Source organism: Triturus cristatus, chromosome 6 (assembly GCF_964204655.1).
Source record: "Triturus cristatus chromosome 6, aTriCri1.1, whole genome shotgun sequence".
NCBI classification, from domain to species: Eukaryota; Metazoa; Chordata; class Amphibia; order Caudata; family Salamandridae; genus Triturus; species Triturus cristatus.
Genome location: NC_140589.1, coordinates 897,722,878 through 897,748,610, shown reverse-complemented (window position 1 = coordinate 897,748,610; position 25,733 = coordinate 897,722,878). Strand labels below are relative to the sequence as shown.

General features: G+C 48.1%; 1 protein-coding gene across 8 annotated transcripts in view; it reads right to left on the bottom strand.

Moving 5' to 3' along the window:
• Positions 1-25,733, bottom strand: part of IPCEF1 (interaction protein for cytohesin exchange factors 1) — an 844,548-nt gene that overhangs the window by 358,300 nt on the left and 460,515 nt on the right. For 6 of the 8 annotated variants that reach the window (XM_085611547.1, XM_085611538.1, XM_085611539.1 and 3 more), the window contains 2 exons: positions 23,140-23,176; positions 21,539-21,711 (listed from right to left, as the gene is read on the bottom strand). In XM_085611547.1, coding sequence (XP_085467673.1) covers positions 21,539-21,711; positions 23,140-23,176 — 210 coding nt within the window. Of the gene's footprint in view, positions 1-21,538; positions 21,712-22,256; positions 22,966-22,985; positions 23,059-23,139; positions 23,177-25,733 lie in introns of those variants that run through there. The other 2 variants (XM_085611544.1, XM_085611545.1) reach the window with 2 other exon arrangements.

The following is a 25,733-nucleotide window of genomic DNA, read 5'->3' as shown; positions in this document are numbered from 1 at the left end:
AAAAGCTTAGACCCACAGTGAATGATCTGGAGGTTCAGATCAAGATCTTCAAGCACAAAGTGCATAAGCTTGAGCACAGGATGAAAGCCTCTGAAGGGTGAACGTGTTGCAATAATATGCACATCGTTGGCTTTCCTGAGGGTGCAGAGGGCTCGGACCCAGTGGCATTCTTTGAGGCGTGGATGGCGTGCGTGTTGGCACCTGTGGTACTGTCATCGCAAATCCTGGTGGAGTGATCTCAGCGGGTGCCAACAAAATGGCCACAGCCTGGAGCACCTCCTAGGCCAATTGTGGCCACACTACTAAACTATAGGAACAAGAAGACTATCCCGTGTGTAGTATGAGCCGCTGGCCCCATCGTGCATGAGAATGAGCGTGTGTTTCTATTCCCGGTCTACATCTTATCAGTACATGTCCGTCTGGACCGTATCCTTTCCATCACACCACACAACTGTAAGCGGTGAGTGTCGAATATCTGGGGAAAGCACTGCCCGATCATAACCCGTACCAGTTGCACTTTAACTAAGGGGTGACGTGCCCACTGGTCCCTACTTGGCATCTGCAGCCTACCATGTTAGAAGACCAGGTACTTAGGGATTCCAAGGCGACTGCGCTTTCTAACTACCTAATGTAAAACTGGGGCACTGCTATATCTCCGTCAGTAGAGTGGGAGCCCATGTAGGTGGTGTAGGAAGGTGGATATCTGACTATGGTTACCCCCAACTTTTTGCCTAGTGTCTAGCTGGTTTTTCGACTTAGTTGGCCTGAGATCCTGCCATTCAGGGTCTCAGGCTGTCTGCTCTCTCTTTAAAATGGACTCCATGTACCCTAGGTACATAACCAATTGGTAAGGATCACCTTATTGGACCCTGTACAGTGTACCCTAGGTACCCAGGGCATAGGTGTACCCTAGGCCTCCCAGGGGCTGCAGCATGTATTATGCCACCCCTGGTCTGGCCTTCCAATCAGACACAACTGGCTGATCACTCAGCTGGGGCAAGGTCGTGTAATCACCCCTTGCTTAGATATAGTATGCCTATATCTACCCTTATATATAGACACATGTGTACCTATCAGTCACTCCTATGGCAGGCCTTAACAATCCTGGAGGCAGAGTGCTTGGTAACATGTGAGATGGTGCTCTAGCATGAGCTGAGCCTGTCTGCAGCTTTCGGAACCATGTCCTTATAGCTGTTCTATGATATAGCCTACCATATACTCTTAAAGTGCCTTATAATCTTAAACGGTTATGGTAACTATGGTTTGGCTTTATCAAAACATGTCGTGTAAGGTGTCTAACACTTTGGAATAATACCCCCATACCATTTCTGGTGATGAGGATATTATTCCTCCCTTCTAGAGGGAGAGACATGTTAAAATCCTACTTTGCTGTTTAACTCTAACCAAAGCCTCAGCATCACAAAATGGATGCTGCTGCCACAGACACAAGTCTGACCTCCTGCTGCTGGGAGTGATCCCAGCCAGGGAGGCCTGGACAATAGGTTTCCTGCTTGGGGAGGTGCTAGCACCTCCCCAGACAGCCTTTACTGTATTGGGGCAGGGTGGGCTGAAAGGAATGAGACATGCCTGGGGCACACAAGGTGTTCCTTGCATAGTCCAGTTCAAACCGGCGCTGGGGCACTCCAGCCCCAGCTCTGGCGCGAAACTGGACAAAGGGAAGTGGGTGTAACCACCCCCTCCCAGGTCCCACCCATAAGGCGTGACCTAGCAGGTATCCCAGCCCCCCAGATTAGTATAAGAGTGGGAGTTGGGCCTCAAGACTTTAGATTATCCTGAACCTGCAAAACTGAACAGAACCTCTGGACCTTCGACATTCGACGAAAGAAGAAGACTGAAGAATCTCCCTTGTAGCCAAGGAGTGGCTACCCTGTGCAAACAGGCACCATCAAGTGACTACCCTTTGCTTTGTGAAACGTTCGACGAGGAACCGACTGCAGAGCCCGACCAGAGCCTTGATTTCCAGACTTCTCCGACCCTCATCCACATCTGCAGCAGAGCTGAGATCCGTGGAGGCGACGAGCGACGTGGGACCGGCTACCTGGGAAAAGTGGCTAGTAACTTACAGCGCAGCTTCTGAGGCACCCTCGAAGTTGTGCACCGGGGATTGAGAAGCCCCAACCCCAAGCACCATCTGCACCGAAGACCAGCCCCCCACACTCCACGAGTCCTGCGTGGGGCCCTTCAGCATTTTCCTGCTTGCCGCGTCTGTCCGGTTGCTTGCCAGCTGGCTAGTGGCCTTTGTGACGACGCTCCCTGAAATCTTCTGCGCTGGTTTGGCTCCTCCAGACTGGCTCCCGCTTCTCTGCAAAGAAGAAGCACCCCAGACCTTCCTGGTCTGCACCAGAAGCAAGTCCCTTGTTCTTCGTGGGTTCCGCTTGCCAAGGCTTGGTGAGTCCTAGTCAAACTTCGACGCCGCCGACAGCAAGAGCCTTCGTGGGACAGCTCGCCTCCTGGTCCTGGTCGTCCTCGACGCTTCCTGGTGCTCCTGGCTGCAGCGACAAGCTTCACCTTCACCTGCAACTCTTCACGACATCGCCTGGTTCCTTCCTGGTTCCACGTGGTCACTGGCTAGTGACCTTGACTCTGTCCCTTCTGCTTGCAGGTTTCTTCTCTTCTTGATCCCAGCCTTGGGATCCACCGGACACTCTTCACTGACTGCCTGTCAGCATCTTTCTTCAGGCATCCATAGGAGTCGACGACGAAAACGACGCATCTTCACCCCTATGCACCCGCAGCCTGTGGGCTAGGTAACTTGGGTACTCCGGTGCTCATCAGGATAGTGACTATCCTAGTGTCTAGTTTTCAAGTCTCAACTTCCTAGCTACTCCGGAAGTGTCCTAAATCTATCTATTTCTAAACTGTAACATTGCTATTGACTTTTACGCATTACGCGTGAGTGTTTCCACTCTGCACACGAATCCCGTGGGCCTCCCACTTCCTAACTAACGCTAGTGTAGTGTAGCCCCAGCGATTCCCTAGGCCTAGGCCTATTCTATTTCCGTGACAGTGGTTCTTATACCACTTATTTAGTATATGGTTTGCGTGGCCCCTAGGGCCTAACTGTATTACTTACCTGTGTGACTTACTGTATGCATTAATAAGACTGTGTTGTACTTACCTCTAAACTCATAAAGAGTGCTGAGGGTTTGCTTAGAATAAATACACTTTATTTTATATATATATCTGTTGTGGTGTCCTTTCATTTGGTATTCAAGGGATTATATATGGTATCACAGCTGGCTTCACATGCCATTCAGAGTTTAGCCTAAGACTGCTCTTGTCCATGCTACCACTAGGATAGCTGGTCTATAAGGTTGACTTTACAACCAATCACCATAAGGGTATTTGGACTGATATAAGGTGTACACTATAACTAGTGACATCATATATCAGGCCAACTTCTCACATTGGTGAGCAGCGGTTGGGATCTGAGCTTGCTGTTGTAATACCATTGTAATCTTGAGATACTAAATTGAAAGATCACACAGATATTGTCTAGGTACATATAACATAGTTTATAATACTTAAGTCCTACTGGACTTAGTGGTTGTAGGTTGAAGGGAGTAACACACCCTGACTACAACTACTAGAGAGGTTTAGTAGAAACAACTAGTGTAGGTAGGTGCACACACCACACCCTCACTAGATCATGCCTCTGGGAGGAGATCAAGTAGATGCTCTCCTAGGAGGGTCAGGTCTGCAGAAGACCCCCTCTAGGTATGATACCTTAACATTCCAGGAGATGAGACAATTGTGTACCTCCAGAGGAATAAAACAGGGTGCAAACCCTACCCTCCTTCAGTTAAGACAACTCCTAGAGGAGTATGATGCTCAGAGGGCATCTCAGGCAGGTGCCCTAGGCACAGAGGAGGGTCTACCCACCACAGAGGAGTCAGATGGGGCTTCAGATGGGGAGGTAGACAGCCAGAGCCAAGTAAGGAGACTTAGCCAGGCTAACTTAAGTTTACATGGGAGTTTGCATGGGGTCCCCCCATACAGACCCACAAGTAGGCATTCACAGAGAAGCAGGAGGGACAGATCCCCTTCAAGGGAATCCATCCACTCCCATGTCTCTAGCATCTCTAATGCTTCCTCTCACAGGGGAATGACTTCACCTGAGAGAAAGGAGCATAAAGCCAGGATGAGGGAAGCTAATCTGAGGATTCAGAGGGAAGAAATTGCCCTTGCCAAAGAGAAGCTTGCTCTGGCTAGAGAGCAAAAATTGTGTGGGTCAGAACCCACTGGTGGCAGCAACATTCCTAGAGATAGGGATAGGTCTTATGACCATAGAAACCTAAGCAAGATAGTCCCCCCATATCAGAATGGGGATGACATCCACAAATGGATGACTGCTTTGGAGAGGGCCTGCAAAGTACAGCAAGTACCCCAAAGTCAGTGGGCAGCTATCTTGTGGCTCTCCTTTTCTGACAAAGGTAGAGACAAGCTCCTCACAGTCAGTGATGAGGATGCAAACAATTACAAAGTCCTGAAGAGTGCTCTGATAGATGGGTTTGGCTTAACCACTGAGCAATATAGGTTGTTGTTCAGAGACACCCAGAAGACACAGACACAGGACTGGTCTGATTTTGTGGATTGTGCCACTAAGGCTTTGGAAGGTTGGTTAACTGGCAGCAAGGTGCAGGACTATACAGGATTGTACAACTTGATTATGAGGGAGCAGATCCTTAGTAATTGTCAGAACCAGCTTCTCCATCAACACCTGGTAGACTCAGATTTGACCTCTCCCCAAGAATTGGGAAAGAGGGCAGATAAATGGGTCAGGACCAGGATTAGGCCTAAAAATCAGGGTGGTGACCAAAAGAAAGATACCACCAAGCCTCAAGAGAAGGGTGGGGATAAAGCAAAAGAGAAATCTTCCTCAGGGCCCCAAAACTCCACACAGGGTGGTGGGTCCCAAGCTCCCCCCTCTACCACAGTTAAAAAGCCTTACTGCCATGTGTGTAAAACACCTGGGCATTGGAAAACTGACAGCAGTTGTCCACAGGCTAAAAACAAAACTGTTCCTCCAACTACTCCTGTCACACCACCTATTACTGTCAGCAGTAATCCCCCAGGTGGTGGGAGTGCCCTCAAAAATTTGGTTGGGTTTTCTTGGGGAACACAGGGGGATCCTGGCTTAGCCAATTCCCCTACAGCAGCTACTCTTGTCTGTGATGGTGGCATGGGGTTTGCCAACTTCACTGCCTGTCCCAACACTTTGGGTAGGTACAGACAGGAACCCTACATCAATGGTAGAAAAGCTGAGGCCTACAGAGACACTGGAGCTAGCATCACTATGGTGGCCCATAGGCTAGTTCCCTCTGAGCAGCTTTTGCCTGGTTTCTCATACCAGGTAACTAATATTGATGGCAAACAGAACAGTCATCCCATGGCAGAGGTATGTCTCAGCTGGGGAGGTGTCACTGGCCCTAAAAGGGTGGCAGTGTCTCCAACCTTGCCTGTGGACTGCTTGCTGGGGAATGACTTAGAACTCTCAGCTTGGGCTGGAGTTGAACAAGACACCCATTCTAAAATGGTAGGCCTTTCCAAAAAGGGTAGTGGGGTTGTGCCAGTCACAACCCCTGTCCAAGTAGCTTTCCTCCCTGAAAAGGTTGGAAGGGCAGTGGTAGCCACAGCCCAGGCACAGACAGACTTCCCTGTAGAGACTGGCAGAGCTGTGACAGTCACAGCTCAAACACAAACTGAGTGCCTCCCTGAAAAGGTTGGCAAGGCTGTAATGGTCTCAGCCCACACTCAGACTGATATAGGTGTAGTGAAGCCTGAAACTATGGATCACTCCACACAAACAGAGAGTAGTGGGGAGGAAGAAAAGTCTCCCTCTCCCCAGACATTAGGAAGAGGTCAGCCTCCTCAGGGATCTGACCTCACCCCTTGTGAAGGAACTGCCCCAGAGGTAGCCAGGCCTGGCCTGGCAGAGCCTCTGATGTCAGTGGCCCCTTCCAAGGTGGGACCCAGTCTGGTGCAGGTAGCCTGCCTCTCTCTACCCTGCCTCAGTCAGCCCAGGGCTGCAGAGGTCAGGGAGGCCAGTGGACCCCAAGAGGGCCCCTGTCCACAAGAACCCCCCCATCAAAAGAATGAGGATTGCCTGGCTAGTAGCCCTAGCCAGGTGATGGGTAAAAACATTCCTGAGGGATCCCCTTTACAGGTAGTTAGGGACCTCCCCCAGAGGGATTCTGTTGGGCACAGGCAAACCTGGGACCTTAGGGCCCCAAACCTGACCTGTCCCTCCAGTAAGCCCACAAAAGGGACCCAGCCTCCAGCTTTAGGTAGCCAGAGGCTGACCCTGAGAGCACAGTGCAACTCAGTTAGAGAAAGAAAGGCATCCATGGTGGAGGATGATTGGAGGAAGCTGAGGCCTCACTTTGAGGACACTCACTTCAGTACTCCATCTCAACACCAGCCTTTTACTTTGCAAAGACACACCAAAGGTAGAGATTCCCTATGGTGGAGACCCTATGATATCTTTAGGATGAGGGATTGCTTAGTGGACCATGAGACAGGGGGTAACCATGCCAGTGCTGGTTCTTCCTTATATGGCCACTCAGGCAATAGAGGCTTACCTTGTCAAGGCCAGCCTTATCTCCTTTCGTTTGGGGGGGGGGTTGTGTAGGAAGGTGGATATCTGACTATGGTTACCCCCAACTTTTTGCCTAGTGTCTAGCTGGTTTTTCGACTTAGTTGGCCTGAGATCCTGCCATTCAGGGTCTCAGGCTGTCTGCTCTCTCTTTAAAATGGACTCCATGTACCCTAGGTACATAACCAATTGGTAAGGATCACCTTATTGGACCCTGTACAGTGTACCCTAGGTACCCAGGGCATAGGTGTACCCTAGGCCTCCCAGGGGCTGCAGCATGTATTATGCCACCCCTGGTCTGGCCTTCCAATCAGACACAACTGGCTGATCACTCAGCTGGGGCAAGGTCGTGTAATCACCCCTTGCTTAGATATAGTATGCCTATATCTACCCTTATATATAGACACATGTGTACCTATCAGTCACTCCTATGGCAGGCCTTAACAATCCTGGAGGCAGAGTGCTTGGTAACATGTGAGATGGTGCTCTAGCATGAGCTGAGCCTGTCTGCAGCTTTCGGAACCATGTCCTTATAGCTGTTCTATGATATAGCCTACCATATACTCTTAAAGTGCCTTATAATCTTAAACGGTTATGGTAACTATGGTTTGGCTTTATCAAAACATGTCGTGTAAGGTGTCTAACACTTTGGAATAATACCCCCATACCATTTCTGGTGATGAGGATATTATTCCTCCCTTCTAGAGGGAGAGACATGTTAAAATCCTACTTTGCTGTTTAACTCTAACCAAAGCCTCAGCATCACAAAATGGATGCTGCTGCCACAGACACAAGTCTGACCTCCTGCTGCTGGGAGTGATCCCAGCCAGGGAGGCCTGGACAATAGGTTTCCTGCTTGGGGAGGTGCTAGCACCTCCCCAGACAGCCTTTAGTGTATTGGGGCAGGGTGGGCTGAAAGGAATGAGACATGCCTGGGGCACACAAGGTGTTCCTTGCATAGTCCAGTTCAAACCGGCGCTGGGGCACTCCAGCCCCAGCTCTGGCGCGAAACTGGACAAAGGGAAGTGGGTGTAACCACCCCCTCCCAGGTCCCACCCATAAGGCGTGACCTAGCAGGTATCCCAGCCCCCCAGATTAGTATAAGAGTGGGAGTTGGGCCTCAAGACTTTAGATTATCCTGAACCTGCAAAACTGAACAGAACCTCTGGACCTTCGACATTCGACGAAAGAAGAAGACTGAAGAATCTCCCTTGTAGCCAAGGAGTGGCTACCCTGTGCAAACAGGCACCATCAAGTGACTACCCTTTGCTTTGTGAAACGTTCGACGAGGAACCGACTGCAGAGCCCGACCAGAGCCTTGATTTCCAGACTTCTCCGACCCTCATCCACATCTGCAGCAGAGCTGAGATCCGTGGAGGCGACGAGCGACGTGGGACCGGCTACCTGGGAAAAGTGGCTAGTAACTTACAGCGCAGCTTCTGAGGCACCCTCGAAGTTGTGCACCGGGGATTGAGAAGCCCCAACCCCAAGCACCATCTGCACCGAAGACCAGCCCCCCACACTCCACGAGTCCTGCGTGGGGCCCTTCAGCATTTTCCTGCTTGCCGCGTCTGTCCGGTTGCTTGCCCGCTGGCTAGTGGCCTTTGTGACGACGCTCCCTGAAATCTTCTGCGCTGGTTTGGCTCCTCCAGACTGGCTCCCGCTTCTCTGCAAAGAAGAAGCACCCCAGACCTTCCTGGTCTGCACCAGAAGCAAGTCCCTTGTTCTTCGTGGGTTCCGCTTGCCAAGGCTTGGTGAGTCCTAGTCCAACTTCGACGCCGCCGACAGCAAGAGCCTTCGTGGGACAGCTCGCCTCCTGGTCCTGGTCGTCCTCGACGCTTCCTGGTGCTCCTGGCTGCAGCGACAAGCTTCACCTTCACCTGCAACTCTTCACGACATCGCCTGGTTCCTTCCTGGTTCCACGTGGTCACTGGCTAGTGACCTTGACTCTGTCCCTTCTGCTTGCAGGTTTCTTCTCTTCTTGATCCCAGCCTTGGGATCCACCGGACACTCTTCACTGACTGCCTGTCAGCATCTTTCTTCAGGCATCCATAGGAGTCGACGACGAAAACGACGCATCTTCACCCCTATGCACCCGCAGCCTGTGGGCTAGGTAACTTGGGTACTCCGGTGCTCATCAGGATAGTGACTATCCTAGTGTCTAGTTTTCAAGTCTCAACTTCCTAGCTACTCCGGAAGTGTCCTAAATCTATCTATTTCTAAACTGTAACATTGCTATTGACTTTTACGCATTACGCGTGAGTGTTTCCACTCTGCACACGAATCCCGTGGGCCTCCCACTTCCTAACTAACGCTAGTGTAGTGTAGCCCCAGCGATTCCCTAGGCCTAGGCCTATTCTATTTCCGTGACAGTGGTTCTTATACCACTTATTTAGTATATGGTTTGCGTGGCCCCTAGGGCCTAACTGTATTACTTACCTGTGTGACTTACTGTATGCATTAATAAGACTGTGTTGTACTTACCTCTAAACTCATAAAGAGTGCTGAGGGTTTGCTTAGAATAAATACACTTTATTTTATATATATATCTGTTGTGGTGTCCTTTCATTTGGTATTCAAGGGATTATATATGGTATCACAGCTGGCTTCACATGCCATTCAGAGTTTAGCCTAAGACTGCTCTTGTCCATGCTACCACTAGGATAGCTGGTCTATAAGGTTGACTTTACAACCAATCACCATAAGGGTATTTGGACTGATATAAGGTGTACACTATAACTAGTGACATCATACATCAGGCCAACTTCTCACAGGTGGTCCTTGGGGGCCATTGCATGAGAGATGAAGTGAAACGGGGGAAACTACACTGGGAGCCCTGGAGGCTGTGGTGCATGCTGCTTCGGTTGGGGATCTCCCTTTAGAAGCAGCGCGAGAAACCATGCTCAACTGCTTGAACAGCTGCAGTGTTTGGACTTTCGAGCATATCAGGCCAAAAGGAAAGCAGATGCCGACAAATCAAGCCAGTTGCTGGCATGGCTGCTGCGAAGCGCTGTGCTAACTGCCCCCATCCACATGATCCAAATGTCTACGACCCCCTGGTCACCACTCAGGAGGACATTCTTGGAGCGTTTACTGATCATTCTTGAGCCCTTTATGACACTCCTCTGTTGCTCATCATGCCCAAATCCTAGATTTCCTCAGTGAAGTTACCTTAAATGTCATTGGGCCACCAGATAGGGAAGAACTGAACACCCCCATTACCAAGCAGGAGATCCATGGAGCTATTAGAAGTGCGCCCACCTGCAAGACTCCAGGTTTGGATGGGCTGCCCGTTGAGTTTTACAAGGCATACAAATGCCTCCTGCTCCCTAAGCTGCTGGAATTGTACAAGGCTTCCTTGGTGTAGGGTAGGCTTCCGCCAATGCTTTTGGAGGCATTGTTGGTCTCCCTTCTGAACTCTGGTAGAGACCCGCAGGAGCCATCATTGTACCACCCATTGTCCAGGCTTGGGTTGGATTACAAAATTATTAGTAAAATAGTGGTTGTGCGGCTACTGGAACATGTCCCCGCTTGGTCCAACCAGATTAAACGGATTCATCCTGCGTAGATCTACTACCGTTAGTGTTTGAATGCTTCACAGAGTGCTAGATTTGGCCCTGCGCAATAACCCCATGCAGCCGGCGTGGTGTTGGACTTGAAAAAAGCATTTAACACCGCAGATTGGAACTGGATGTTATCGACACTAGCTTCCATGGGCATTAATGGCAGATCACAGCAACTCATCAGGCTCTTTTACTCGGCCCCTACGCCCCAGGTAAAATAGGGCAGTGTGTCTCAGCTCCTTTCTCGGTGACCAGGGCACACGCCAGGGGTGTCTAATCCCCTCTCCTTTTTGGTCTGGTGATGGAGTCACTGGCACAACGGCTTCGACAGTGGGGCCAGAAGTGGGGCATACCATTGGATGGGGTGATGCATGTTCTATGCAGATGATGTCCTGATTTTATGTTTGCGATATCTGGGAGGGCATAACAGAGATAACTGATCTGCTTTCAGAATTCCAGCACGCCTCAGGACAAGGAGTGAATTGGTCCAAAACCTGCCTGTTTATGGTACACCCAGACTGCCTGCTGCAGCAATTTATAGTGGACACACACCCACTCCGTTGGGAGCCACTTACCTTTAGGTCCTCAGGGTTTAACATTTATCATAGCCCTCAAGATCTTCTTGAGACAATCTTAAAAGAGCCACTGCCTCCCTCCAGCCCTAGTTGACATTTTGGTGTACCCTTCCACTCACAGTGCAGGGTGTCGTTATCGAAGATGGTGATGCTCCTCCGTTTTTTATTTTTTTTCCATAACCTTCCAGTGAGCATACCTCTGGGCACCTTTTGCACCTTACACACCATGTTAGGGGGTTTCCTCTGGAACAAGGGTAGACGCCAAACAGCGTTGTACAAGAGGAAGCTACCAGTGTAAAAGGGAGGACTTGGGGCCCCCTACTTCGAACAATATTCTCTAGCATCACAGCTACAGTCGCCTGCTCGCTGGTTGTCAGGGACACTGGTGAAGGAGCTGGGTGCGCCTGCAAGGGATCAAGCACAGCGTCTGGTGAGAGAGACCATTTTGCAGCTGAAGGACGTCTCCCAGGGACCAGTGATTTTTTACGGGTGGTGCATACCAGCTTCCTTAGAGGCCTAAGCGTTATGTCCCAGTACATGCCTGAGATACGGCTAGGCTCCCTCCAGCACTTTAGAGATCTGATTGGGAGGGATGGCTGGGAGATGTGGGAGGAGGCTGGCGTTGGACTCTGGATGCCTGGTTCTGGGATGGACCACTCATCCCCTTCTAACAACTGCAACTTGACAAAGCTCTTCTGGTAAGTCACTTCCTAGGTCATGGCTGATTAGTGGCTGAACTTAACCACCTGGGGAGTAACACTGATACTGAACCCGTGCAACCCCCTTTGCTGCACAAGTTGCCGCAAGTTACCGCTCACGCAAATATTGTCAAATACATCACAAGACCCCCTTCTGCCCCTTCGCAGGACCTGGGAGAGACATATAGTCGAGATTTGACATAGAAGGAGCGAGACAGGGTGAAGTGTCACAGTCACACATCTTTGTAAACTCGCTCATTACCAGCGAGGGGAGCAGACGGGACCAAAAGGTTTTCCCATGGGATGGGACCCTTGGTGTTATGTATGGCTTGCTTACACCACCTGTTCTCGATTTAGAGAGAAAGGCAACAACCTTGGACCATTTTAAACATACTATGAAGGAGAAATCCACTTTCCCAAAAATTGAGCTAGAAGAAACATCAAAGTTTACAAAGATATGTGACTGTGACACTTCACCGGTACTCAGGTTACTCCTTCTGTCCTGAAGAAGACCCGCAGGCTGAGGCCCCCATCTACCCCTGTGCCCCAAGTCGGGTCGAAACGTCGACGCCCACCTATACCCCACCTGGACCACGAGTTCTGTTTCAAAAACGTGCCACACAAGAATTCAATTGGGTACTGTATAATGAAATGAATGATATATAAATGAAATTGAAAGTATTTGTGGCCAGGTCACAATTAGACTGAGATTATATGATCAGTCAAGAAAAAACTGTCTATTGTTCCTCTATCACTACTCTTGGAATTTCCCTTCACTCTTTCATCCCCAGAGCACCCTTTCTCCATTTTGCACGTTCCTAGAATGTAACCTGCTCCTTGTACCTTTAACTGTCCAGTAAAACAGGTTATTATTATCTCGAAATAGGATGGAATTAAAAACCTCTTTTTGAAAATATTTTTGGGTTGTTGCATCTGTAGTAAAGTGAATGTATTAATACAGTGAGTCAATAAGCTTTTGAGACTCAAAACGTTTTTACAAATAACGATTGTAGGATTATGTTTCGATCATCTGTAATTTAAGTTTAGGACCACTGTTTTTCACACCATATTGGATTCAGGTCCTCGACCGTATTTGGGTAACCCGATTTTGATAATGGTGAGAATAGGTAGGCATGGGGGCTATGCGGGTTGTGAGACAGAGCTCCCTTCAGGTGCAGATCTCTGACTATAGGGCAAGGGCCTAATGCTGCAGGTGGTTGAAATGGGAAGGGCTATTTTTTTTGTGATGATCCATTAGAATGCAGATGTAGTAGGCATGGCTTGCTGTTACTATGTTTATCTCATTTTGCTTCTTTCCCTAATGAGCCAGTGACTCCTATTAATCCTGATGTCCCTCGAAGCACAAATAGGGCCACATTTATGAGGCCCTACCGGCACTATTGCGCCACCGGAACGTCACGTTTTTTACGCTCCGGTGGCGCAATGTGCCACTGGCATATTTATAAGGCCACGTAAAGCCAAGTTACGTGATTTTTCATGGCCTTATAAATATGTGCCCCTTTCACACAGAAAACTGTGTGAAAACGGCATTCCATGGGTGTTGCTGGGGGCGTTCCCGGCAACATCCATGGCTTTTTGATACTGCCCCGGATTTGCAAGAAATTGTAAGTCTGAGGAAGTTCAAAAAACGTATGCCTTCCCAGGGGAGGAGTAAGGGAGGCACAACAATGAGAAATATCTTTATTTCTCCTCGATTTTCCTCTTTCTATGTGTGCTGCATTCGGTAGCACACACCGAAAGAGGAGAAAGCTTCTTGTGATTTTTTTAATCAACCCGCAGCGCAGGCTCCTTAGCACCATAGTGCAAAGTTGCCTGCGTTGGCACACGGCAGCTCAGTGTGGGCTGGCACAGAGGAAAAGGACAGGAATGTGCTGTATCTATTAGATACGGAGCATTCCTGCCCTTTTCTTTTGCCGTAGGGCAGCGCAGCAGCAAGCAGGGCCGGACTGGGAGCCGAAACTGGCCCTGGCAAACTGCGTGGCCGGCCCCCGGGGGGGGGGGGGGGCAGGGGAGAGGGTGGATGGGGGAGTGCAGGCGAGTCTTATCCTAGGGCCAGTTTCGGCCGATTTTGCTACAGGGGGCCGATACTGTTAACCCCCGGTAACAAAAACGGCCCCCCAGGGACACAAAAATGGGCCCCGCCCTGGGAAACACCCAGTACCCACTACGGCTAGTCCGGTCCTGGCCGCAAGGCCTGCTGCGCTGCCCTACGGCAAATAAATACATAGATGAGGCCCTCAATGTCTGTAGTGGGATTGAATTCCAGGGATATGTATTATCTGGACGCATACACTTGTGCTGTGCTGTAATAAAACGTAATAAAATGGTTCAAATGTATCCCTGCAGACATGGCTGCAAGAAGAGGTCGGCTGTAGACTTAATTTACAATAGCCGGCTTCTATTTCAATGGGATGAGCTATCTCCGAAAGGTGGGCTACCAGAATATTGTTTTCAGAATTTCGCCTGACGTTAATACCGTTAATAACGGAAAATCCACACCCAATGGTGTAACATTTTGCAAACGATATTATTCCCATTATATTTATGTCAGATAGTAGTTCTGTATATGATATTCCGGTATACATCCACAGAGAGATTGTTTTGGCCATACATTCTGTACAAGTCTTGACTGCTGCACTGCAACATAATATTTCAAGAATTTGATAAACCTAGGAATCCATGGTCGGTTTTCAAGGACATCCCAGAACTTAGGTCTTCTTTCTCTTGCTTAACATCGTTTTGATGCGAGAGAACAAGACCTAGGCAGCGCCCCCTATGTCTATCATAATGTCCCACATATCACCTCTATATTACCTAGTCTGGGTGTTTATTCAGATCCTCAACCAAACTGGTGGTTTTGGGCAGTATTCTGGTCAATCTCCTGTATGACTGTATTTGCAAACTGGCATGTTAAAGTAATCGGCATCCACTTTGTATGCCCATGTTATACTAAAGTGGTGGCGGTCTCATCTCGAATGTATAGAGCCTCATTTCCATGGCTTGCACTACAAAGCAGGGATTCTTAATTAAGCTAGCTCAGCATCTGAGAGTGACACTGTTGTCTCATTTCTCAAGATCCTTTTTCTTTCTTCTCATGAGACACCCAGGCACCAGTTAGTACAATTATTGAGAGTTTCAGTTTCTGTCACATGAATCCTCTTTCGATGGCCTAAGTAAAGAAAACAAAGTGGGTAGAAATTGGGGGGGAAGGGGGGTGGGGATGTGTTAGTATTAGATACGTTATTGCTTGGTGAGGTCACTCTGGGACTCCAGGGGCATCTCTAAGATGTCCTCCGAGTGCATTTTTCATTAAATCCCACACTGGCATCAGTGTGGGTTTAATGTGCAGAGACGTTTGATACCAAACTTATACATGGATAGATTCCTGGCCATTGAATGGTACCTATGCCACGGTTAAGCATGGAATCCCGGGGTCAGTTATTCCCCATTTCTAGCACTGCTTATTACTAACATGTGTATATAGACGCACAGCATACATTCCAGATTTCTAGGTTTCTGGTAGTCCCTTCTCTCACCTGCTGTAAAGGGTGGTCTCACAATAGGTTATAGTGGTCTTGGGGCTCAATTCCTGTTACGGCTTCCTTTAAGAGCAGTCTCGAGAGTGCCTGCGTGGAAGTGGGCACTCAACCAAACATCCCCCTCTGAGATAGCTGTCTCTCTTTAAAATTTGAAAAACTGCTATCATTCCCCACGATTTTCCCTGGAAAAAACAGTGTGGAAAAGCATGGATAGCCCATGGTGTCAGTGACTATGGGATGTCTGGTACATGGCAGCTTTTTCCTGCTGCACCCAGATAACATGGCAGCGCCCTTGGCACAGCAGAACAGTCTAAGGCGGTTCAGCCTCTTTACAAAAAAAAAATATATGAGTACTTCAGGCCCACCAACCAAGGTCAAAACACTATGAGGAAAAAGCTTTTACACATGTAAAGGCTTTTTTCTCAGAATAAAGTGGCAACACAGTCTCTGAAGAACAAACGAAAACGTCTAGGCCTCTCCCTGATAAGCACCAAGCGTTCAGGAAGTGGCACAGAGATGGCAGAATAAAGATTTTGTCAAAAGTACAGATATTTTAAAAACTATCTTTTGTTCGGTGGGAGGGTGGTTTAAGCCACTGAGCCAAGTCATCAACTTTCCTGTTGACAAACTGCATCATCAGCCTCGAAACACAGGGGGCCTCCAAGGGGTCCACACAAAATTACTAACACTTTATTTTTTATATATTGCGCAAACTAGACCTGAAGGTATCAGAGCGCTTTACATGAGCACCAGTTTAGTTACAGATGGACACATTCATTTTTGTTAGGCACAGGGAGATTAAGTGATTTGCCCAGAATCACAGGATGTTGAGTGTCGCTGCCGAGACTAGAACCTTGTTCCCCAGCTTCGAGGTCGACCGCTCTAGCCGTAAGGCAGAGTAGCGCTATACTGAGCAAATAAATTATTAATTGCCCAGAATCTGCAAAGTGTAAACTACAAAGACTGTGTACACTTTAGTGGTTATGTGGTGTGCTTTCGGTTGCTAACCACGTGTGGTGGATGATATGAAAGGGGTAAGCCTCTCTTCGATACAAGATCATCGAAGTATTGTATCTTCTTTCACTCCATACCGACCAGTCAACCTCATTCTCACCAACTAGTATTTATTTTCCTGTTGCACCTTAGGAGCTCTTTTGGGTGTAACTGCGGTTGTGCCCTGTTCCTTGCAGCATGGAACTGTTGTTAATTTTGGCGTTGGCATGGTCAGTGTAAAGCACCATCAAGCCTCCTGTCCAGTTCAGAATATGCTCTTCTATGTGAACCCATGCAGGGGTGCCCCTGTGCATTTTCAGCATATTCAGGGCTGCAGCTAACTGATGAACTAGCCAATAAGATTCCATGTCTGGGAGGCACCAATCATCGGCTCTTGTATCAGCATGTAGCTTAGAATTGGTCATCCTCGGGGCGTGGCTTGGTCAGTGAGATTGAGGGGGTGTGAGCTTCAGATTATCCAACAGTGGCGTTGGCATATAATGTTAAAATACAATATACAGCAAACAGGGTGCATGACAGGGGCTAAAGGGGCAGTGGAAAGGGAGATGACTGCGGATTAGTAGGGATACTAAGAGGCATATTTTCAAGGGCATTGAGCAACAGGAACGTCACTTTTAATGATGTTTCGGTGGCGCAAAGCCCTGCTCCATATTTACAGAGTGGCGTTAAGCCAATGGGTGTTGCTGCGGGTATTCCACTGCAACACATTGCGTTAGAATGACGCATGAGGAGAAATACTTTTATTTCTTCTAATTTTTGCTTTGCTTTTTCTTTTTCATTCAGCAGCACACATAGAAAGAGCAAAACGCCATAAATGATTGTTTATATGCAGGAAGGTGTCCCTTCCTGCACACAAACAATCGTTAAATAATGACAATTTGCTACTTCTATGTGTGCTCCATTCTGCAGCCCACATAGAAGTAATAAATAGCCATTATGGATAAACAATCATTCCCTGCAACGCAGGCACCCTTCCATTATGGTGCAAGGGTGCTTGCGTTGGCACTAGGCAGCTAATTTTAGCGCCAACTCTAGCAAAAACACAGGGGTGCACCGTGTTGTAGTAAATACGACGCATCCCTGCATTTTGAAAATGTCGGAGCGCTGCCAAACTTGGCGCAGCTCTGTGCTCCAACATTTTGTTGTACATATTCCCCAAAGTGAGTGAAAACTCCTTATTTTTTATAATAACCAACATTGTTGAAGACTTTCAAAACAGAGAGGGAAAAGTTTGATTGCGTTTTTGTCGATGTGTGTGGCATTCTTGTTGAAATCCCACAGACACCTCACCATACCTGACTGAAAGCACCTGTACCCAACTATTTAGTAGAAAATACATTTATTGGGGGGTGCCCTGAAGCAAAGCCCTTGGTCATTCTAGGACTATCCGTACTCACTCCCATATGAACGTTGTGGTCTCTTTCTCAAATAACTTTAATAATCCCTGTGACAATTTCAATAGCGATAGACCAAACACAGAGATGAGTCTGTGGGTGATGTTCATGTTTATGGTATGATTTGACTCTTGCTCCACAGAGATACCTGCAATTTAGACCATTTAAAAAACCTGTTTTCATTCTTTTGAACACTAGTTTTATATTCCCATGTACTGTATTCTCCAGTCCCCTGTTAATATAGATCCCTAAGTAAATAAGACTGGATTGAGATCATCTGAAGGACTGATTCCCCTGGGAGGCGATCCCAACATCAGAGTAACTTGAAGTAACCCACTGTATTAAAGCAATATTGGGTGAAGCACAATGTACCCTTCTGACATCCCCCATATTCCAGCATTTAATGACATGGAAAGAATTTAGGAGAATTAGCTCTGGTCTATATTCAGCTCTAATAGGAATAATTATTTTCTGGTAGCAATTGTGTTAATATGCGTATGTGGTAGGAAATATTGCTTATATGATATGGAAATGTATATCCCTAGAAAGAAACTGGAAATCCATATGGAAAACAATGATTTCAGAACTAAATGTCAAAATCCTGCTGACTGCCAGAATAGTGATGCTGTATAATGTTATGGGCCTCCTGACAATATCGCACCGCTCTAAGAGCTGGGTCGCCACTGCTTTGGCGGCAACTAAAACAGAGATGCTACACCCTGGAAATCGCTCTTAGCACCAACACACAATGGCAGGCTAGATGAAATACATAAAATAGCATCTTATGAGAATAGTGCATAAGGTGAATGGCAGATTGTCACCATTTGAAGAAGTCTGGGGTGCATTCACAAAGAGGGGGACATGAACAATGATTGTACACCACTCTGGGCCAAGGCTCAATCCTGAATCCCTGGGAGTAATAACGAAGTGTTTCACAGATCACAAGAGGGCTGGTGATTAGGGGTTATGTCCTGGGGGCTACAGGTATTAAGAGACTGGGAAAGGAAGAAACACCATAGAGCATAGGGTGGTGTTTCACAATTAATTCACAATGAGATACATAACAATAAAATATAACTGGTGAACGATTTGCTATTGAGCAATCATTCTGGTGGATAATGAGGAACGTCTAAAAAGGGAATGGTGATTACTATACAGAAGGGTAGGCATTCATAACTCTATAGACAAAACTTTGCTGACGTGAAGGTAGGTTTAGGGTTTGTATGTGACAAGGAGAGGAAGGAGGGAAAATGTTTATGGAAGAGCAAATAAAGACATCATTATGTTCTGTTTATTCAATGTGATCCTGGAATATCGAGGTAGGAATCTCGATGGCACAAAATATCATGGGCACAATATGGAAGGACGCAATATCGAAAGATAGTGAAGTATAGATTTTCCACTCTTAACTCCACATGTATGTACCTTAACGATATATATATCATCATGGCATGTAGATTTGCCGTTGGGAATAGTAAATCTATACTTCCTTGATATCCACTTATCTTTTGATATTTTGTCATTCAATATTCTGTCCATGATATTAATATATCACTATATTCCTAGCTTCGATATTCCGTTGAACAATCGTAGAATTTGACATATTGCTTGTAGTGATGTGGTATACACAGAACATTATTATCACAGAAAAGGACAACTATTAAATGTGTGACATATCACATTTCTTATGTTCTCAGCTGTAAAAAATTGAAATGTGACTAAAGAAATAGTGAGCCCACTTTAACCGGGGCAGCTTGTATGGGGTAAAAGCAGTGTCATTAACGTAGGTGAAGGATAGAGGTTGGGTTTGAACCAAATTTTGTAGGGCGGGGATTTCTAAGGGGCTTATTACAAGTCCAGTGGTCCATGGACCATCAGATTCACGGGGCACGGGGGTGGCGGTCTTCCTACTGCCCTATTACGACCAGGGTGGCCGTGCCGCCCTGGGACCACCGCTACTGCCAGAAATCTGAAATCCCTGGCGGTGGCGCATGGGTCTTGGGGCCGCCACAAGCTTTGTGGGCCGCTGCGGCCCCGCAAAGCATATTCAGAGTTTCCTCATCGCCACACTTTTCATGGTGGTGCGACCGCCATGAAAAGTGTGGCGTGAGGAAACATGTGCCTATGCGCCATGGGGTGCATGCAGGGGGGCACATGTTGTGCCCCCAGTGTGCATGACGTCTTGGACTGCAGCAGTCCATGCTGTGCAGGTACTGATTCTGATGTTCTCAGTGCGGTGCCTATTTCATAGGCACAGCTGTGGGAATGCCAAAGAATTGCCCTCCAGACAGGAGAAAACTCCAAATCGGGCGAGCAGTTCGAACAATGGTTTGGCGGTGCAGGGTAGGTCCCACTCCTGCACCGTCAAACTTGCAATGAGGCCCCAAGGCTTTACAGACCATAGACTTTGAGTTTGCCTTAAGAGGGGATAGAGTTTAGTTGCTGGTGTGACAGCTGTGGGCACGGACAACCTGATCCTGGCTCCTGCACTTGATGGTGCAAGATGCCAGGCAAATCACGGTCCCACCCTGTGGCTCAGATCCCTTATGTGAATAAATATGTGGTGCTTTGTAGCTCCAAGTTCAAGTGCTTTGGGAAAAACGAGACCATCAGATTCGTATTTTCTCTGCGTTTGTGTCCTTATTGCAATCTTCAATTAGACTTTAAGACTGTAGTCACTGCAGGGGCCTGTGGGTAACAGGTTAACTCATCCACTACCAAGGATAAGTCTATACAGCACGTAGCAGGACACACTACATGCATTCACATTCGCGCAGTCATTTTGAAACGAAATGTAATAATAATCTATATTTGTAAAGTGCGAACATATCACCCCTTAAGGTTTCAAGGTAATGGGGGCCGTCGGGGAGAGTCACATGATGCTGAGCTGCTACCGGCGCTGGGGATCGAACCGTGAGCCTCGAGCTCTGGAGGTAGCTCCTCTGGCTGCTGCACCACACCTCTCCCCAATTTCCATGCACACCCTGCAAAATAAGCATTTGCAACGATCGATGGGCTCAAAAACACACCTCTTGCACCACTTGATTAGTCCATTTGTTGTGTCTGTCTGGTTCAGATTTTGCAAATTTGTGAAATCTGGTGAGTGTGAGGGTTGCGTCTCTTTACCATCACTCACCAAAATCAAAATGCTCCTTGACATTCAATGCAATGCAATACAATACTACTCTTCTTGTATGAACTAATGTTTTATAAGTGTTGCCGAAACTCTTGCAGAGTCAAAGATATTCATTAAGTCTGAAGTACCCAAAATGCAACTGGCCACGTTACCAACATGGTGACTTTAAGGGGAACAGTCTTATTGGTATTTCCCACCAGCTGGAAAAAGTGGAGAATTTTTTATGGTCATCTGGTCAACCTAAATAAACCACAGTCCAGCACAGGAGCTGGCGCATGATCCTGCGACCACGTCACTTCTGCAGGGACCTCGGCGTATTTAGGAGGGCTTGAACCTTGGCTCACCCTCTTCGTCCCCTCAGCTGCAAAAAAAAAAATCATGATGCTACACAACTGGGTAGCCCAGCCTGTAAATTAGGGCCACTTGAATTCCGCATTATTATGGATTTGCCGCATTTGCCACATAACTCATATGGTGCAAAATCTGCAGATTTTCACCCAAAAAAAATCCAGTTCAAACGGATCAAAACTTTCTAAACACATGATGACAAGTGTCCCTGAGCAGTGGAAGAGCCTTCACAAATGTTGGCTAGTCATCTTTCAGTTGCACGCTGCCTTATTTGGTTATTAAATTGGAAATGAGGTGAAATCTATGCCCAGACATTGTTACCATGTGTAACAATTACAAAATAATGAAGTAATACTATCACATAATGTTTCGCTTTACACCGCATCATTTGGCTTTTCTTGCCACATAATTAAGTCACCCATACTGCATAATTTGATTTTCTCCTGCCGCATAATTCCAGTACCTCTGTTGTAAATTATTCCTACTGATGTATCACTTCAGATGATGAACGTATGACATGTTTTCCCAACCACACAGCTATGTGGTCTGCTTTTATGATGCATGACCTGTAACATTAGTGATGCAAGCTTGGGAGGAGGCTTGGCATGGGGGTGCCAGTTCCACATGGACTTACCATCTGGCTGGTGTACCAGTAGAGCGCAGACTCCTTCAGCACGGACCAGAACTTCTTCCATTTGTTGCCCAGGAAGGCCCCCTTCTCCTTCTTCTTGTAGAGCCAGCCCTGGCAGTCGGCCTGCCCCAGGTCCTTGCACGAGATCCTCCTCCGGCTCATGGAGAAAATGCTGCCTGCGGGGCCAAGAGACCGGGTTAGAAGTGGTCACCCCGCCTAGCGTCACCTGTACATACTGAGCATCCCTGCACCCCGAAAGTGGCTGTGCTATTCGCCTCTGTATCATGTTCCCCGGTGCAAGGAAGGAAATTGTGTTTGATTTGTAAGATATAGCAGTAACCAGGATTCACCAGGATTCTGGCCCTGGTGCCGCTGCACCTACTGCACAAAGGAAAGGTGCGCCCGAATGGCCCCACTACACATCTTCCTCTTGCAGCTAGCTTTCCTCTCCTAGCTGTTCGCGCGCCAGGTGAGCCTGAGCTCCAATCCCGGCGCCCCCATTTTCCCTTATTGTGTAATCTTGGGCACATCATTTTATCTTTTTGTGCCACGGTTCCGCTATCTGCAATATTGACAGCCCGTCGTAGAACACTAATACCCTTGGTAGTAACTGTATGATGGCGGTGGATTGAGACATTCACCGCAAGTGATCAAGAATTAAAGGTAAACACATTCCCTTCCAACAAACCGCACACAATCACCCGGACACGCAGCGTCTCACCTGAATTGTTTCAGCGAGAACGCACTGTCTCCGTCACAGACGAGTGCGTGTCTAAAAGTGAGAAAACGCTTTCTACTCCCTGGTGTGCAGTTTTCCAGTCGTCTCATCTCTCCGTCTACCACGTCCCATAATTTCTGGACTCAGTTTAGCACAACATTCACTTATTTCTTAGCTTTTTTCTTAGCTTTTTTCTCACTCGTCTTTATTATTCTGTTTCCAAAGCTCCATGCCGCCCTTCCTCTCTTCCACCTGTCTCCCCCGCCCTGTTGCTGCTTTACGCCGCTCTGTACCTGCTTGCTACTCTCGCTCTCACTCTCCGACTGCCTCAGCTTCTGTCTGACAAGTTTTATCTCAATCTATCTATTTTTTCGCACTCTTTCTCTGTCAGTCGCTCTCTCTCAATTTCTGCATACGCACTCTTTATCAACCTGGCCTCTTTCTGTCCCTTTATCACAATTTCTCTATGAAATCCCTTCTCTTTCTCCCTCTTTCTCTGTCAGTCACTTCCCTTCTTCTCTATTTCTTACGCACTTTTATCTGTCAGCCCCGTATCCTTCTCTCTCGCTCATCTCGCTCGCTCTAGTTTTCATTCGTGCTCTCCTCCTGCACCCTCACTCGTTTTCTCTCGCCCTCTCACTCTTTCATTCTCTATATTCGCTCTCTTTATCTCTCTCCCTCTTCTCACTCGTAATATCCCCTTCTCAAACCCGCTGTCTTTCCCCAACATACCCAGAAGGAATCCGCCCCGTTAGAACAGCTGCCAAGCCGATGCCACTCTGTGCCCAGCCAACAGAACCAAACTGCTGCAAGCAGGCTATGCCCCTCCCCACCCCGCGCCAACCCCCAGCCAGGCACCAGAAACAATAGTTAAAATGCCATTTACCTCGGGATTTCTTGGTCGGCTTCTGACGCAATGAAACCTGCAGGAAGGAAAGAAGGAAATGTCCGATTGTGCCGTAACATTTGTCAAGAAAGAAAGGAGGGGCTGCTCGGAGAGGGGAGTGGCGGAGAGGGTCTCAGTGAGGGTCAGCAGGGAGGGCACATTCTAGCGAAGGCGCTCAGTGCCTAAACGTGAGCACTGGACGAAGCGTCGCGTGTAGGCGCTGTAATGTGAGCACGCAAAGCTGCGGGGAAGCCAGCGCTGCAGCGACTCGCCGAGGCCAGCCCTTGCCACACCACCAGCAACCACTGACATTTCCTAAAGTTGTGCTTGAGCTGCGCGCGAGATGACGGCGGGGGCCAGTGAAACGCTGTGCTGCAATCGTGTCAGTAAAGACACAAAAGGACTAGAACTCAAACCCAGACACAGATGAAATGTTTAATGGCCACCCTCTCCACCTGGACAGCACCAATTCAGTTTCACACCAGATTTTTTTTAGCAGTTTTTTTCTAGCGCAAACTTGACCTGAAGGTATCCGAGCACTTTACATGAGCACAGTTGCATTATAGAGGGACACATTCATGTTTTTTAAGTACTGGGACCAGAATCACATGATGTGTGAGCCTTTCACCAGACTCGAACATGGTTCCCCAGCTTCAAGTTTGGCCGCTCTAATTGTTAAGCCACATCCTCCCCCAGTTATAATAATGGATGAAGGGATCTCGGTGTGCCTCCTGTTCTGCCATTCATCTGCCGTCCACACTGTTGTGACTATGCCACCCAGGGGCGTAACAAAGGCCCCCGCAGCCCCTCCAGGGCAAGAGGGGCCCCAAGCTCCAGGGGGCCCCCTCAATACCGCACTTTGGCAGGAGAGCTCCTGATAGAGTCCGGAGGGGGCCCCTGGAAGGTATGTGCAGGGGCCCTCAATTATCGTTACACTGCTGATGCCACCTGGCCCTTGCTGCTGAAATATCACCCCTGTAATAGCAGCAAGTATCAACTCGTAGTCGGCACAGCCTCTGTATACATTTCTTCAGGACACAGTATACTGGTGCTCTTCCCTTCAGCGCTCTCTCACAAACTGAACTGTGTGCATTCTATTTTCCTTCAACCGTTCAACCCAAACATTCTATTTCACCACAGTACATCATTACATTGCTTCCCCGTCCTCCCCTTTTTTGAAAAGAGAAGTGTTGGAAATGGCCTTTTCTAGGGTGCTGTCCCTCGACTTTTTGCTTTTGTCCCTCCTGGTTTTCCACTGATCTATGGGCTAGCCTTAGGACTTTGAGCGCTTTTAACACTGCCATTCCGTGCCAAAGCGCTGTGCTCGTCATATACATACTGGTGATTAGTGTATACATGATCGGCTGATTTGGGTTAGCTCTAAGTCCATTGTGAAGGGGTAAGACATAAACCACAGGCATGTAACTCAAATGCTCCTCCGTGGGCCTGCGGCACTGGTTGTGCCACCTACGAAGGTTGCTCTTCAAACGTGCCACAGTTTGCCACGACGGGGTCTGTGTGTGCGGGTTACTTTCGCTCTGCTTGGTATTTAAAAAGCTACTTGTCATGGTTCTGCATGTCTCTTGCTATATTGGAGTACTCCCAGGGGACAGGATGCGGTGTCGGGAAGAGGTAGGGCATGTGCGAGTATGCGCTACCTGCCCTAGTAGTGAAAGGTTCTGGATGGTGTGATCATTACAGTGGGGCCTACTTCTCACATTGCATTAGCATGAGGGATTTGTGGGAAGGCTATTTAGCTGTATTTCCTACGGGCAGAAGAGTGGCAATGTAGTGTTTGATATCGATGAGTTGGTAATGGCAAATCCTTTCTTGTAGCGCGAGTGGATTCGATATTACTAACATGGACATATCACTTTGGGAAAGGGGACCTTTCCGTGCTCGTGGCTCTGTGTGCCTGTCAGCCTGTCTCCAGTCCACCTCCTGGTGCTGGGTGGCCAGTTACATCTGTACATTCCCGATGAGACAGCCATAATCTAGGGTTCAAGGGAAACTACAGATCTCTGACTCTGAGGGGTCTTCCTGCGACTGATATGTGGGGGTGGAATTGGCACCCGCATTCCAAGGTGCAGGGTCTTGGCCCCACTAAAGATATTGATCCCAGGGTAGTATGGTAGACAGGATAGACTGTAGAGAGGGCTCAAGCATTTCAAATGTGGCCTTTTGAACTGATCTCATCTTCAAAGGCTTTTGTGGGTATAACTACTGGGGCTCTGGTCTCAGGAGTTAGAGACACTTTGGGGATTGAAACCATACTACACTGGTTCGATGCTGGGACATCGACAAGAGGAACTACTGTGGCAGAAGGGACTGCAACTGGATTATCCGCAGACTTGTGGTGGTCTGGGACTGGTCATGCTCTAGGAAGGGGACTATCACTTGGTGGACGTTGCTGGCCTACAGGTAATTGCAAACCGTTGTGGTCCTTAAGCACTCGCCAAGGGCCGGCTGGCTGGCCTCCTGTCCACGAGATCCCAGGGACAGAAAGGATCTCCCCGTTTCCATAAGACCTCTTAGGACTGTGCAGGGTGCAGCGGAAATGGGTGGAAGTGATCGTTGGTTGGGACAAGGACCAT